The sequence below is a fragment of the Mustela erminea genome, chromosome 13 (assembly GCF_009829155.1).
Source record: "Mustela erminea isolate mMusErm1 chromosome 13, mMusErm1.Pri, whole genome shotgun sequence".
NCBI lineage: Eukaryota > Metazoa > Chordata > Mammalia > Carnivora > Mustelidae > Mustela > Mustela erminea.
This window is the reverse complement of record NC_045626.1, coordinates 14,545,352-14,562,148: the sequence shown is the minus strand read 5'-3', so window position 1 is coordinate 14,562,148 and position 16,797 is coordinate 14,545,352. Positions and strand designations below refer to the sequence as shown.

At 42.7% G+C, this 16,797-nt stretch overlaps 1 protein-coding gene and 1 pseudogene across 4 annotated transcripts in view; both read left to right on the top strand.

Annotated features, from left to right (window-relative positions):
• The window catches only part of CDH20 (cadherin 20), a 203,072-nt gene that overhangs the window by 151,423 nt on the left and 34,852 nt on the right, over window positions 1–16,797 (top strand). For all 4 annotated transcript variants that reach the window (XM_032310722.1, XM_032310721.1, XM_032310723.1 and 1 more), the window contains 4 exons: window positions 1,424–1,823; window positions 11,641–11,935; window positions 12,463–12,582; window positions 14,981–15,148. In XM_032310722.1, coding sequence (XP_032166613.1) covers window positions 1,578–1,823; window positions 11,641–11,935; window positions 12,463–12,582; window positions 14,981–15,148 — 829 coding nt within the window. In that variant the 5' untranslated portion in view covers window positions 1,424–1,577. The remainder of the gene's footprint in view (window positions 1–1,423; window positions 1,824–11,640; window positions 11,936–12,462; window positions 12,583–14,980; window positions 15,149–16,797) is intronic.
• On the top strand, window positions 5,483–5,602 carry LOC116572588 (annotated as a pseudogene).

Sequence of the window (16,797 nt, the reverse complement as noted above, 5' to 3'; positions counted from 1 at the left end):
ACAAACACGTCACCCTAAATAAGGCACACCTGGCTTGCTTTTATTTAACAGTCAAGCTGAGTTTAAGAGCTAGAACGTGAGGCACAGCCTCCCCTCAGGTTACAGAAATTCTACAGTCTCCCCCAGCTGGTCCCCTTTATCAGTTCTCACCGAAGTGATTTCTCACACAGAAATGAAATGGCATATTGTGTGAAATGATTATAAGATATCTTTTTTAATTCCTTTGTTCATTTCAATAGTGACTATTTGAGAGAATGCTAAAATGAGTTCTGATGGTGACAGGTAGAAGGTGGTAATTGAGGTGCCATCAATGCATTTATTTTAAACCACTTGTAGAAAGGGAGCATTATTTGGTTGCATGGGACTGAAATCCCCAAACACACACATCTATTCTGAGACGCTGATAGTTCTCCACATTAGCAGTGAGAATATTAAGCCCACAGAAGACATTTTGGTTGTTCCGACAGAGTGGAGGGAGTGCTATGCCATTTCATTACGCCCAGCCGAAGTAAAGGAAGAAAAGGTGGATGAGGTCATAGCCCAGGAGTGAGGTCACCAGCTAAGTTGCCTTCATAGCAACAAAAGAAGTTTGACTGATGAAAAGGTGTCCCCGGGGTAGAAGTCAACATCCCTCTGTCTAAATGAGTCTTTCAGATCAGGAAAGAAACGTGTCGGCTGGCCTCTCCTGACATGCCCGCAGTAGCATGTGACTAAGGGCACTTTAAAGTCTGTTGTGAGTGATAGAATGATTAACTGACCATTCAAACCCTAGAAAGGTCACATTAGCTGCCCCTCTCCGGGCTTCAGAGCCAGAGCAGTAGACTGTGAAACTCAAATTCCACAAGGAACTCAGAGAATGACTAAAGTCAGAAGTGATCTGTGGCTGCTTCTAAATGAAATCTGAGATTCCTAACGTTATCGACAACATGGGGAAGACATAAGATAATTGTGGGTGGCAAAAAAAGGCAGTTAGATTTGCTTTGGGCTTTTTAATGAGCTACGAAAAGCAGCTGGACTAATGAAAATATTAGTTATTAGCTGTAAATTTTGGAAATGAATGCTGTTTTTAAAAGTTTAGGAGGCTGTCTGATACAAATATTCCAAAGAGCCCGCTATTAATTCAAGACAATCAATAATACAGCATCACCCTCCAGCTATGTTACCAATGAGAAGAAATTTATTCACCAGTTTTATTCCCACTGAACCATATCCAAAGGTTTGGGATTGATTATAGCAAGACAGGTTGTCTTCTTTTTATTAAAATATTATTTGTTACTCAAACATTTCTAAAGCAATAACATGTTATGACTCAATAATTCGTTGAGTAGAGAACAGAATATTTACTGACATTTCTTGAAAACTTGCTATAAGCCCACAGGAGAGGATCTGACATCATCACAGTGTGTTCTCCTTAACTTGACAGGAAGTCAACTTCAAGCAGACTGACTCAAATCGAGATCTCCTTTGCGAAGCTTAAGTGTCCAGGAAACTGCATTGGTATTTTTTCACTTGGAAAATACTCGAGTTCCAGTGGCTTTACCATCCTGCACCTTACTTTCTGAAAACCTGGCAATCCCATGTGGACTTCTGGTAGAATGAGCAATGCAAAGAGCTGGCTGGGACTTGGCATGTCCTTGTACTTCTGGGGACTGATGGACCTTACAACCACCGTTCTCTCGGGCACACCAACACCACCAAGCAAATTAGAAGCACTTCTGTCAGACAAGCCACAGTCACACTCGCGGACAAAGAGGAGCTGGGTCTGGAACCAGTTTTTTGTTCTGGAAGAGTACACTGGAACTGATCCTTTGTATGTTGGCAAGGTAAGAATGGCCACACAGACAAATTACCAGGGTATAGAATATTGAAAGGGAGTACGAATATGAATCGAGTAAGAGAGGTCACCTAGCCTGTGTTTCAGTCCTGAGAACAATTTTAACTAGCCGTATGTTACTTGACAGTTAGCTGAAATCTAATTTTGGCTTTGTCAAATACCAGTCAGAAAAGGAAAGATTTCTCTCCTTGTCCAAGGCTCTGTTCTAAGTGAGAGAAAACAAGGAATTGGATTTTGGAGGAAAAGCCTGGGACCCTGCAAGAGCCATCAGAGTCCCAAAAGAGGCAGCAGCAGCAGCGTGGGGAATAACAGAATGGGGAAGAGAGAAATGGGAAAATGCAAAGGGGGGAGCAGAGGGAGCGCTCCCTTTTTTTTTTTTTTTTTTTTTAATTTTCCCAAAGCATTTCCATAGGTATTGCCTGGGGCCTAATTTTAATGGGGGGGGGGGGAGAATAAAACATTCTTCATTTCAGAAGATCCTAGCAAGTGCTTTAGAAAAGTTGGAGACAATCAATGAATATATTTATAAACTTTACACTCGAATTCCCTTGATTTATCTACCATCATTTCATTTTTAATCCAGGCTTTCTCCGGTGTTTACTTTATTTGGATGTTAATCAGAGACAATTTTGTGAAAGCATCCAAGTGAGAGAAAATGGGAAACAAGGACCTAATTAAAAAATAAATAATTCATTCAAATGATAACTTAAACACTTGTTTAGCACAGAGGCTAAGAATGTGGGTTTCAGAGTCAAACATATGTGGGCTCAAAACCCAGCTTTGCCAATTGCTTCCAGAACAACTCTGGAAAGGACGTGAAGCCCCATTAGCCTGTTTCCTCAAACATCAAACAGGGATAACAAAAGAACTAAAACTTCTCAAAGAGTTGTCTGCATAAGCTCTTTCCCCAACTCCTACCTAGTTCTGAGTTCAGATCTAACTTCTGTCCACTGCATTAAAGTCGTGTTTTCAGTGCTTCCAAGGACCCCCTACTACTAAATCTGGTGTTACATTGTACACAACCACCCACCTCGTGTGCTGCTGATCAGTCCCTCCTTCTTGAATCACTTTCTTCTCTCTGCCTCTAGACCTTCATAGTCCCATTTTTCCCTCCTTCCTTCTCAGCCTCTTTGCGGCCCTCTTCCCTCCTCTCTTCCCTCCTCGTGACCACAGCCATTCGTGGTCTGGCTCGTCAACTTTGCCCCGGGCATCTTCTCTACCGACATGCATTCTCTGGATGGATTTGCCATCCCTATGGCTTTAAACACCACCTCTAAACCAGTGACTCCAAAGCCTCCATCTCTGGCTCAGGCCGCTTGTCGGGGCTTCAGACTCATAAACCTTATTGCATATGTGACAGTTCCACATTTTTGACTCAAAGCCCTCCTAAATGTAGCATATCCGGTAAGGAATTCTTGGTTTTCCTCCCAAACCTGTCCCCAGTCTTCCCTGTGTTATTAGCACTGCCTGCCATCACTCAGTTTCTAAAACCAGAGATAAGGTGGTCATTCTTCCCTTTCTCTTGCCCCCTCCCCCAGACTACCTGCCAATCATCAGTCCTCTGCTAAAATACATCCCAAATCCTTCATTTCTCCCACCCCCACTTCCACTGACCTCTCTCAGCTGGGCAAACACCTCGATCCCAACTAGTTTCCACAATTCTACCCACACTTTCTTCTGATCCATTCTCCGCACGAGAGTCAGATCACGTCACTCTGCTTACACCCCTCAGTGCGCTGCCACTGTCGTCTGAATCCCCAGGCCTCCTCCCCACGGCTTCGGAGGCCAGCCCTCTCTGCTCCAGCCTGCTTCCTGGCCTCCCACCACATCACAAGCCACTCTTTCTTTCCCTTCCTCCTGTGTTCCAGGGACATAGCCTTCCGGCATTTCCTACAACTTGCCAAGCTTTGCCTAATTGTTCTCCCATAATAAAATATTCTTCATCTGGCTTCTTTGGTGGTTGGCTTCTCCTCACTCTTTAGGATTCACTTTGAATCTAGGTCTTCCCAGACCATTCTCTAAGGTAGGCCCCTCCGTTAGACTCTCTCACAGTCACTATTTTTTTCAGAGCTCTAATCACAACCTACAACATCTAATTCATTGGTTTATTTACGAGTGCTGTCTGAAGCCTTGGACTAGACTGTAAGCTCAGTGAGGGCAAGGACAGTGCTCCCATTTTATCTCCAGGGCCTAACACAGCACCTGTCACATAGAAGAGGCTCAAAAAGATATTTAATAAGTGGATACTTCATGGGGTGGTAAGGATTAAATAAGCTAACACATGTAAAGTGCTTAGCACAGGACCTGGTCCAGAGTAAGATCTTACTGATCATTAGTCTGTAACGATAGTAGTGACAGTGGCAGTAGCGGTAACAGTCGTAGATAGGGATTCGTAGATAGGGATATCATTATACGAACTCAGCAGCTCCTTAAAGCATGTAACCTAACACAGCTGCAAATCTCTTAGCCTCAAAATCTGTGACTTCTCTCTGAGTTCTTCCTTTCCTTCCCTCCCTCCCTCACGCATAACCAGTCACCAGTATCTCCTCGACAGTTTCTCTCAGATTCACCTCGTCCTCTACCAGGCTCTGTCAGTACTGTGGTCCCTCTGCTCCTCATGATTAGATTAACTAAGCAGCCACTGCCCGTCTCCCTGTAGAGAGAATCTTCCCAGTCCTCCCCCAGGACTCAGAACATTCATCTCCTTGAAGCACCCTTTCCATCATGTCACTCCTCTGATTCAGAAAGCATCGTAGCTCCAATGCTTATCGGAATTCTTAGCATATAGTTCAAGGACTTGCAGAAAATGAGTCCTCCTCCCTTATCCAGCCCTCCCCTATGATTCTCAAATCTAGTCCTGATGCCATGCTGGTATCCTTACTGGCCCTGATAACATACCACATCTGTCCCTAACACAGACATATACTCATTCTATTGCCCTACCCAGGACACGATGTCACCGCCTCTCTGTTCAATCACATTCCAGTTTCTCCGGGCCTTAGTTTAAAAGCCATTTTCATCATGAACACATCTCCTATCTATTCAAAGACTTTTAGCTTCTATTTGTAAAATATTTCTTCCAACTAGACATATATGGCTACTGCTAAACTTTAAGAAATACATTTATTTGGGGACACCTGGATGGCTCAGTTGGTTAAGCGGCTGCATTCCACTCAGGTCATGATCCCAGGGTCCTGGGACCAAGCCCTGCATTGGGCTCCCTGTTCTAGGGGAAGCCTGCTTCTCCCTCTCCCTCTGCTTGCTGCTCACCCTACTTATGCTCTCTCTGTCAAATAAATAAATAAAATCTATGAAAAATCTTTTAAAAGATTTTAAAAAGCTCTCTCCTTTCCTAAAAAATAGAAAGAAAGAAAAGAAAGTACATTTATTTGTATTCAACAATCTAGAGCCCTATTCCCTTTTCCCAAGAGCAGAAGCCGAGATGCCAAACTTAGCCTTTCCTAGGCTTCCCCAACACTGAGTACCCAGCACAGGGCTGGACATATGACACTAGAGAAAGGCAAAGGTTTGTACTGGGCTACCACGGGGCTATGTGTCAGTCACAGTCACATGGAGCAGATCATTTAATCATCATAACAGTGCAGTGAGGTAAGTGTGATTCACCACTTTTAGATAATTAGCCTGTGAAAGACTATACTTCCAGGGCTCATTTCTATAGTCTGTTACTAGATAATTAGCCTGTGGAACGCGGTTCAGAGAGGTTATGCTTATTGTCTGAAAATACAAAGAAGGTAACAGAAAATCTGACACCGCAGCCACAGGCTTCTCTTTTCATTGCCCTGAGACTCAGCCCTGAGAAACACAATGAAAAGTCAATGGTGTTAGGGCACCAGGAATCCGACCAAGCCCAACTGCTTCCTGATGTGGGGAACTTAGCTGTCTAGCACCCTCTCTCTTGTACTCATGATTAGCGCCCTCCCATTGTTAATGACACGCAACCCAGGACACAGAACCCCCGGGGCATCTCTACAGCCTTCTTACCCAGCCAGCACTGAGCAGCCAGTGGAGTGGGGTCTGACCCCGCATTATAGATTCACTTACCCAGGCACTTCCCCTCTCTGTTCTGAAAGAGAATTTATCCACCTTTCATTCCCTCTCTCCCAAGGGCATTTAGCTTGTCACCTTGAGCTCTGGAAGATGTCTGTTTAGAGAGCCTGCCTGAGTATTTGCTTATTTCAGAGGAGTATGGCAACAATTATCAGCTGTAATTGCTATGGCCTTATAAAATCCACACTGGGCCTTCCAGGGACAAGGCAGTGTCGAGCTAAAGCTAGATTATATTGACATATGCAAAGAGCGGGATGCAGAGAGTGTGTGCGTGGGCACGAAGCTGTGGTTCCAAGGCATGCTGAGGTTAACAGCTACACGGAAGCTGTCTAACCGCGAAGTGTAAGCACTGCCGAGCTCCTGGAATTGTACGAGGCACTATGAGAGATGATAAAAAAGACTGAAAATCACCCTTGTTTTTAAATATTAAATCAACTAAGATTTTTCATAATCTACCTGGACTTCACACCATTCACTACTCCTTTGACTGAACATCTTATGAACTCCAACATTATTAGGATACCTGTCTTATTCTTTCTGGATTTGGAGAGGAAGAATGTTTTCCCAATATGTACGTAACCATGTGCTGCCAACTCCATTCCAGAAGCCCCTTACCTTCCTCTGAAGAGCTGGTACTCAGTCAGCATTAGCAGACTTTAATACGAACAGATTATAAAACACATTTTTATTACACTGCCAGTTTGCTGAGTGACGTAAGGGAAAGCTATCAATGCTTGTGTTTGCAGTGGTCATAACCAGATGTGTATTCTATGGCTGGCAACCCCTAATGCTACATGCACATTTCCATGCTGGTTCCTCAGCTAGAGTCTCTCAGCTCTGTACTCACCTTTCCCTACGCCCCACAGCGATGTCAGTCAGGGCTGGGACTCTGCGAGCCACAGTTTCTCCTTTTTGGACCAGCACCCCATTGGGTTCCGACAGTAGAATGTACAAGAGGGAGAATCAGAGGCAGGAGGAGGGAGAAGGGACTTGTTCCTGCTACCAGCCAACAGGTGCTTCCAGTTCCCGGATCCTCCCCACACGCCCAGCACCAGCCTCACCGCATCCCCTCAGAAAGCGCAGCACACCAGGATGGCAGCCCCTCCTCAAAAACCTGGGTCTGAAGTCTGAAAGAAGTGGGTGCTGGGGGCACCTCCTCCATGCTCCTGAAGCTCCAACCCCCGGTGACAGCACTCCCTCTGCGGAGGCCTCAGGTCCAGCCTTCTCCAAACATCTAGATTCCAGGAGCCCCAACTGCTGCCCTCTGCCCCCAGCCAAAGGGACACTAGCTGTTTCCTAGAGTTTCTAACCCTCTAAAACCTCAGTGTTCCCTTTTGCCTTTCTAATTCTCCACATTAAATTTGCTCTGCTAAAATAACTGGTCTAGGTTTTGTTCCCTGACTGGATCCTGAAATGATACAATTATATTCCTAAGAAAGCAGTTTTGTATAAGCAAACTCTGGTCCCTTTCATACCTGGTCCCCATTTGTTCCTGTCATCATGCTTCTCTGTGGATGTCCTCTCACCCCCTCCTCCGTCCCTTCTCTCAAGGGTTCACAAACACGCACCCAGAAGCTACCTGAAAGATGCTGCTAGCTCTTTTAAAACAAAGGTGACTTTTCACAAAAAATTTTAACCCTAATCCTATACCCTACATCACTCATTCCAGACAATTTTATTGAGCCCTTGCTACATGTGAGAATCCACACTAAAATGAAAGCCACATGAGGTTCCTACCTTCAAGGAACTTACCATCCAGAGAATTCCTCAAATTCTTCTCCCAATACAGACAAAAACAAAAGATAACAGATCTGATGTTCAACCCAGACTCTACTGACATCAGCCAGCTGGATGGCTCCCAAGGAACCTGGACCTCTACAGCAGCAATGATAGCCTTCACTTTCTAAGCACACTCCATACACAGAATACTCACTTAAGTTTGGCCTGTGATAACAGTAAGTACGCTTAGATTTTTTTAAGGACCACAGGACAAAACTTTTTAGATAATAAGTAGAACACCTCAAAACCATTCTGGGTACGTTATGTCAGCTTCTATTCTTTTTTCCTCTCCCTAAATAATCTGCCATGCCCTGGATGAACTTATTTCCGGATTACATGTCTTCATATACAAATACACAGCATTTTAAAAATTATGTTAGTCAAAATACAGTACATCACTTGTTTTTGATGCAGTGTTCCATGATTCACTGTCTGCGTATAACACCCAGTGCTCCATGCAATCCATGCCCTCCTTAATACCCATCATTAGGCTCATCTATCCCCCTCAGCCCCTCCCTTCTAGAACCCTGTTTATTTCCCGGAGTCGAGAGTCTCTCATGGTTTGTCTGCAACTCCAATTTCTCTCCCTTCATTTTTCCCTTCCTTCTTCTAATGTCCTCCATGCTATTCCTTATGTTCCACAAATAAGTAAAACCATATAATAATTGACTTTCTCTATTTGACTTTTTTCACTTAGCACTCTCCTCCAGTCGCATCCATGTTGGTACAGAAGTTAGGTATTCATCCTTTCTGATGGCTAATATTCCATTGTGTATATGGACCACATCTTTTCTATCCATTCGGGCATCTTGGATCTTTCCACATTTTGAGTACTGTAGACATTGCTGTTATGAACACTGGCGTGCATATGGCCCTTCTTTTCACTTCATCTGTATCTTGGGGATAAATATCCAGTAGCACAACTGCAAGGTCAGAGGGTAGCTCTATTTTTAATTTTTTGAGGAACCTCCACACTGTTTTCCAAAGTGGCTGCACCAATTTGCATTCTCACCCACAGTGTAAGAAGGTTTCCCTTTCCCCACAACTCTTCCAACATTTACTGTTTCTTGCCTTGTCAATTTTTACCATTCTACGTGGTGTAAGCTAGCATCTCAATGTGGTTTTGATTTGAATCTCCCTAATTACTAATGATGATGAACATTTTTTTCATGTGTCTGTTAGCCTTTTCTATTTCTTCTTTGGAGAAGTGTCTGTTCATATCTTCTGCCCATTTTTTGACTTATCTGGTTTTGGGGTGTTGAGTTTGAGGAGTTCTTTATAGATCTTGGGTATCAGCCCTTCATCTGTAGTGTCATTTGCGAATATCTTCTCCCATTCCTTGGGTTGTCTCTTTGTTTTTGTTGACTGTTTCCTTTGCTGTGCAGAAGCTTTTTATCTTGATGAAGTCCCAAAAGTTCATTTTCACTATTGTTTCCTTTGCCTTTGGAGATGTGTCTTGAAAGAAGTTGCTATGGCTGATGTTGAAGAGGTCACTGCCTATGCTCTTCTCTAGAATTCTGATGGATTCCTGTCTCACACTGAGGTCTTTTCATCCATTTAGAGGTTATCTTTGTGTATAGTGTAAGAGAATAGTCCAGTTTCATTCTTCTGTATACAGCTGTCCAATTTCCCCAGCACCATTTATTGAAGAAACTGCTTTTTTCCCACAGGATATTTTTTTCCTGCTTTGTCGAAGATTAGTTGACAACAGAGTTGAGAGTCTATATCTGAGCTCTCTATTCTGTTCCACTGGTCTATGTGTATGTTTTCATGCCAGTACCATGCTGTCTTGGTGATCATAGCCTTGTAACATAGCTTGAAGACTAGGGCACCGGGGTGGCTCAGCTGGTTGAACACCCGACTCTTGGTTTTGGCTCAGGTCGTGATCTCATGGGTCGTGAGATTGAGTCCTGCTGGCTCCAAGCTCAGCGAGGGAATCAGCTTGGGATTCTCTCCCTCTGTCCCCCTTCCCCTCTGTACACACTCTACCTCTCTCTCTCAAATAAATCAATAAATCTTTAAAAAAAAAAAAAATCCTGAGATTCTCTCCTCCTCCTCCTCCAAACCCCATTCCTTTGCCTGAAAACACAGTTCCAGATGAAATGGATTTTCATTTCTTTATGACCAGGTTCCAATAAAATGGCTTTTTATTCTACACAATAAGAGCTGGGCACCTCTGGTTTTTTTAACTGCATAAATAGAAGATTTGGATTGCAAGAAATAATAATACTATATATGCAATGAGGAAATGTGAGAATTTCATACTCTAAACAGAATTCTCTAAGTAGAAAAAAAATTCCTCGGCCATTTTTTCGGTCAATGTTATTCTATTTGCCCTCTCTAGATAAGACGCAGCTGAATTCCTCTCGGCAGCAAAATCGCTGCCTATGTGATTTGGCCAGGAGTCAGTTTGAAATCAACTCAAAGCTAGCCTCAACCTCCAAACCCATCCTTGTCTGAGGATGTTATGAATACATTTTCAGGTGTCCTCTTCGTGTCTGTGCCATTTCATCCTCAGAGTAACACTGTACTAGCCGTGCTTCAGGCAGCCTTCTATACCCTTCCCCGTTAGACTATGAATAATAAAAAAGCCAAAGGTTGTTTGTGCCGCCTCTGCTACACTCCTGAAGGCTTGAAGGGAGCAGAGAAGAGCTGGGCATGTTAATACCCTTTTCTCTATGCATATCGCCGTCATTATTACCATCATCATAATCGGCCCCATTTATAGCATTCCTATTATGGGAAAGATGCTGTGCTAGGTGCTTTACATACATTAATTTCTAATGATCCCAACAACCCTTCAAAGTAAGTATTAATGGTGCCCTCTACATTTATAATATTAGAAATTTGAGAGTAGTAAACATTCACTACTTTGTCCAAGTCCCTCAGCTTGTAACTGACATTATGTTTTAGGCCAGATACATCTGCCTCCACTAGCCTAAAGCTAAAACTGGTTGTCTATTTTATAAACTAAATCTCTGAACCATTCAAAGTGCTAAAACCCACTTTAGAGAGAGACTGTTACTTATATGATAACACAAACCTTCAGAATTCTTGCCATAGAACGTTATCCGTAATTAGAGATGCAGAAATGTATTTCTAGGCCCTAGTATGAAAATAGTGCCCTGGACTCCTTTTGAGAGTGCCTTATTCATTACAAAGTAATCCAGGAGATAACATAGTTGGATGGGCAGATAAAAGCATGTCCCTAACTCAACTATCCACATATAGATTTGAGTGATTCAATTACAAGCCCAGGAACTGGTCCCACCAAAGAGAGATACACTGATGCAAATACCAACAACCAGCTGTTAAATCCATTCTGATACCCAGAACACAGGCATGCATACATAGTCCTGTTGAATGAAATTACTGAATCGGGACTGCAGAATCAGAGTTGCAGGAGTCCCTGGAGGTCATTTACAATTTCCAGGATAGTGGCCATAGCCTACTTATTAATCAGTCCATCAGTTTTTCAAGCAACTTGAATCATCACAAGGTTTTTGAAACTCCAAAACTTAGTTTATGTCAAATACTTATTTTAAAATGTTAGCTTTGTCCACTTTTTTTTCTTAAGTGGAAATGCTAGGCTCCTCCTTAGTAGACTTGCTCTTACTCTCATGCTGGGGGCCTATACTTCCCAGAACTCCTGTTTTCCATATTTCTCAGGGCAAGGAACCTAAAAATACAGTAGTAAATTCAGGATACTGAATGTGATGTGGAAAGAATTTTACTTATTCATCAATCTATATTTGGTCTTTGATACAATCATGTTCAATGTATATTAATTCTTTGTAGACCAACAATTTAAATGTTTGGGTGAAAGAAATTCTTTCAAAGAAAGTCATAAGTTTGAAAAGGAAGTCATAAGCTTGGATCAAACTGAAAATCAATTAATTTCCACCACGTCTTCATATGCATAATGAGATTTGGGGGTTTGTTTGTTTGTTTTTTCTTAGCTTCACTCAGACATGGACAGGGGAGATGGATCCATCAAATACATCCTCTCAGGAGAAGGTGCAGGTGTCGTGTTTACCATCGATGACACCACTGGAGACATCCATGCCATTCAGAGGCTTGATCGAGAGGAAAGGGCCCAGTATACTTTAAGGGCTCAAGCCCTAGACAGGCGGACTGGCAGACCAATGGAGCCAGAGTCAGAGTTCATCATCAAAATCCAAGACATCAATGACAATGAGCCCAAGTTCCTGGATGGACCTTATGTCGCCACTGTGCCAGAAATGTCACCAGTGGGTAAGGTGGAGAGTCACTGATTCTCACTGACAGCAGTTCTTCTACAGAAGATCCTCCTCTCTATACACAGAGAGAATGTGCAAAGCAGCTCACAAATTCTAAAACTGGACCAAAAATGACAACCAAGTCCCTAGGCAGGAAACTACTTAGGCAGTGAAATCAGCCACAGTAAAAAATAATAGTAACAATAAGCTTAGAATTGTTATTCAGTTCTGATTCTTAAAAGACAGAAGGTAGACAGATAAATGTTTGATTCATAAGGAAGAAGCATTTTGGTATTACCAAAAAAACAATGAAGGACCCAAAGACTGTGTTGTTCTTACTGGTTACTAAGAATTTGAAACACGAATTAACTCCTGTCTCACTAGAGAGGCACAAGTTAGGAGCTATGGAAGCTTGACCTCAAAAAGGGTTCTCCCAAGGAAGCAAACGTAACAATTGCAAATGCGTTAAGATTGCCTATTCAGCACTGCTTCCAGCCTTTAGCTATTCAACTTGAACAGGTTTCCACCATCTCTCTTCCTCAGGGACCTCTGTTATCCAGGTGACAGCCACAGATGCTGATGATCCAACCTACGGCAACAGTGCCCGGGTAGTGTACAGCATTCTCCAGGGCCAGCCATATTTTTCTGTGGACTCCAAAACAGGTATGTGATGCAATGTCATCAGAGCTGGTTGCTTTATTCCCTACTAATTCATAACTGCTACTTATGATAAACCCAACTCTCCTTTTCCAGGACTTTATAGGGACTGTATTAATGAAAGAAGATTGTTACAAGCTTTAGGATTAAGACAGCAAACAACCACTACGCTGGTGGGTAAAAGCAGCACTATGTCTAGACAGTGTACAGAGTCTGACTGGAGAGGCCAAAAGGCCTGCCTACACAAAGGGACATCCTCACTAGCCTTCAGTAACTCCTACAGCTGAATTTATTCCCAGGGACTGTCTTTTATCACTCCAAGAAGACCTAAGAGGATTGACACATTAACCTAGGCTCACTAGAGAACTAGGATCATTGATTTTGGAAACTATGAAGAGCCTTAGGGGAACCATCCAGTCCATTACCGGTCACTTAACAAATAAGGAAACTGGGAACTGAGACCCAACGAAGTGCTTCTCTCTGTAGATATGTGCCCTGACGCTTGGTCTGATGCTCTCCCCACTGAACCACCCCGTACTAAGTAGAGAACGTGGCCAGAATAAGGGGATGCCAGGACACAAAGATTTTGCTGAGGGGGGAAAGAGCGCAGAAGATGGGATGTGGCCCCTAAAAAGGCAAGTGCTGAGTGGGAAGCTCTCACAGGGAGGACAACTAAAAGAACTGGATGTGTAAGAACGAATGTGGCAACAAAGGACAGACGGACAGAAGTCTGGTTGTGGTTTTTTGTTTTTGTTGTTTCTTTCAGTTTTACGTGAAAGCTTTGACTACAGAATTTATGTTTTATCATTATTACCCTGCTTGTGCCAAGCTTTCTTCCTTGTAAAATACTTTCATAGACATTACTATACTTGAGCCTCCCGTTATTCCTGTGACCCTGTGAGATACACGGCAGTAGTGTTATTCTCGTTCTACATACAGGAAGACTGAAGACCTAAGAATAATTAACAAGGAACTTGAGTAAAGAAACGTACAGCCTCAGAGGTAGAGTAAATGGTTAACACTCAAAGTCACCTCTCCATTTGAAAGAGAAAAAAATACATTTCTATTAGCAACCTGATAGAATTTTTTTTCCAAAAGTCCTAAGGGGAACCAGGCATTCAGAAAATTATATCATAAAAGCAGAAAGTGAGGAAGTATAAATTAGGAGGAGGAAAGAAAAAAAGGTTGCAGTGAGGGACTTCTATAAAACAGTAACTTTAACAATTCTGCAGAAGGGGAGGGAAAGTGGGGGAATGCCCACAGGGAATAAAATACAGGCAGGAAGAGGGTAATGTGTCCTTTATATCCTAAGAGGAACCTTATATTATTTTGACAGCTCCCAGGGGGCATCTTAAGTGTTAAGGTCAAAAATACATCAAAAGATAGTTATTGCTGTGCCCATAGGGCATTTAAAAAAAAGAAAATGCTGCATATTTCACTTCAGAATGTTGTTACTATAATGCAATATATACACTTCAGGAGTAAAGTGGAGACAGGTTTGTGGTTCCCAATCTCTCTTCTTTGCATGCAAAAGGTCTATTTAGCCAAGGGTCACACTGTAAACTTGCAGTAAACAAGCCTTTAATCTTTGCCTAGAGTGTAGAGAAGTCAACTTTTCTACATAGCAGGGCTAAAAGGGAGATAAAACATTACAGCACACCCTTGGCAGGATCAAAACAACACATTTCCCTGGATTTTGATTTAGACCCCTCTTCTTAAATGAAAGTGTATCATCACACTGTGATGCTGCTACTTACCGTCTGGGGGAGTTCATCCCTTATGCATGTTAAAAACGAACAACTCAATAGAGCATCTTTCATGTCCCAGCTCGTGGAAACCAGTGATGCACACAGGTAAGCAGAACAAAACTGAAGGCATATATAACAAAAGGACAATTAAATCAGAATTTCAACCCTGCTTACAGGTATTGGGGAGACAGGGAAAGGAGAGTGGGAGTGAGCTGCTCAAGAAAAGTGATTCACACTACAAGGGCTCTCGGGGCTAGAGAAAGTACAGGCTGAAAGAGAATTATCTAAAATCACAGATTTGCAGACATACGAGGCTGTGTTTTACGGGACCCAAAGCCCCAGTTTTCTTTGGTACAACAGAGACCCTTGAAATTGGCCCGGACTGCTAGTCCCTAACTCTGTTCGAGAACCGCTGCTGCCACCTCCTGTTCTCTCCTTGTAATGTCGCCAAAGGAAGCTCTTCCTCCTGGGATAGTGTTTGTTTCACCATTTGTTTATTAAGCACAGCACTCTTTAGAAGCTAGAATTCTAAATCCTAAGTTTAATAAAATACAGATGATATGCATCTAGACTCTAAATACTAACAATCCACAAGGGAGAAACCTGAAAGCCAAGCTTAAACACTGGATGTGTGGATTTGTTTTTCTATCCTGCAGGTGTAATTAGGACAGCACTCATGAACATGGACCGAGAAGCCAAAGAATACTATGAAGTGATTATCCAAGCCAAGGACATGGGAGGACAGCTTGGAGGACTAGCTGGGACCACAACAGTCAACATCACCCTCTTGGATGTCAATGATAACCCACCCCGCTTTCCCCAGAGTGAGTACCTAACCAGTGAGAGTAAAGATCTCAGGCCAGAGGGAGGCACCTATTACAGAAGAGGAAGAAAAAGCCCAGCCTGAGTTCCTCTTAAAGTTCAATTATCCATGGGTTCCCTTCCTACATTTATTACTCAATTCTTATATCACCATTTCCCTTCTGGGTCCCAACATCCCACAGCACGGAGCCACTCTTTCTCACTTCTTTCATTACCACCACTCTCTGGAGCTCTGATATACTTTTTTTTTTTTCTTGATTTCCACACCCTGCACTCCACCCCACAAAATGAAATACTAAGGAATAAGATTTTGTCGGGAACGGCTGAACTTTAGAGAGCCACAAACCACTGTAGCATTTAAGATTTTTGTTCCTATCTCCCCCCACCCCAAACTGATGTTTGCCCCCCTTGGATACAATACTGCCCTGTTGAGAACACACACAGAGAAAATAACCCAAAACGAAGATCAACACAGAGGTGCCCATCTGACTACCTTAGCCAGTCAATTCACAAGAGTACCAACCACCTGCTTTCCAATGGCACTGGGCACGAGGGATACAAGATGCATGAAACTGAGTCCCTGTCCCTGTGAAGCTGAAGATCCAGCTGGGGAACACATACTCTACACTCATCAAAAGTTAACCAAAAATTAGCATTTGCTGTGCCACTTGAGTAGTCCAGAATGAAACTTGCACAATAAACTAAGATGAATGAAGGCTTCATTGAAGGATAACACTGCAACAGGGACTCAAAAACATAAAAGATTTAAGTAGGAAGAAAGAAAAACATCCCAGAAGGGGCAAGCCACTCATTCATTCAAAAAACATTTGCCTCAGGCACCACCTAGGTATGGCATATAGAACAGTATACAAAACAAACAAAATCTCTGCTCTCCGAGAGCTCATTCCAATAGAACCTGAATGTAAAGAAAAAATATGTATCTACAGTATAAAGACCTGGAAATAAAGTAGCAAATGTGATTTCATATTCAAAAACTCCCTAAAAATGGAGACCTGCTCTTTAGTGTTTTAAATGTCTTATATTTCTAAATATTTCTATATTCTAGATGTGCTATATTTCTAAAGGAAGTCACCGAAAAGTTTCTGAGCAAGACAGAGACCTAAAGGAAAGCTAATCTGAGAGCCATGTACAGATGGGCTGGCAGGAGTGGAAACTAGAAGCCAGGGAATCCATCAGGGAGGCTTTTAGAATATTCGAGATTTGCAATGATAAGCACTTAAGGAAAAAGCAGAAAGAGTGCAGTGGGACAAGTAAGAAAACATGGGTTTCTGCCTCCTGATTTCTTGGCTGAAGGAACCGCAGCAGAGGGTGGAGTCCAAGGTAACTATGATGCCTGAAGTCTGGGTGACAGGGCGAAGAACTGTAGCACTGATAGAAACGGAGGATGCAGAAGGGAACTGATGGCAGGGAAGGAGGAAGACAAACTCAGATTTGAATATGAAGTCACAGACAACAATCTGCTGAATGGCCTTAAGGATGGTGGAAATATAGAGATATACCTGTGGAATGGAGCCCAGGAATGGAGACGTGAATCTGAGAATCAGAAGCCTGAAGGAGCAGTTGGAGAAATGAGGATAGCAGACACAATTTCATGTGAAAGACCTGACCAGGAAAATCGGGTATTTAAAAA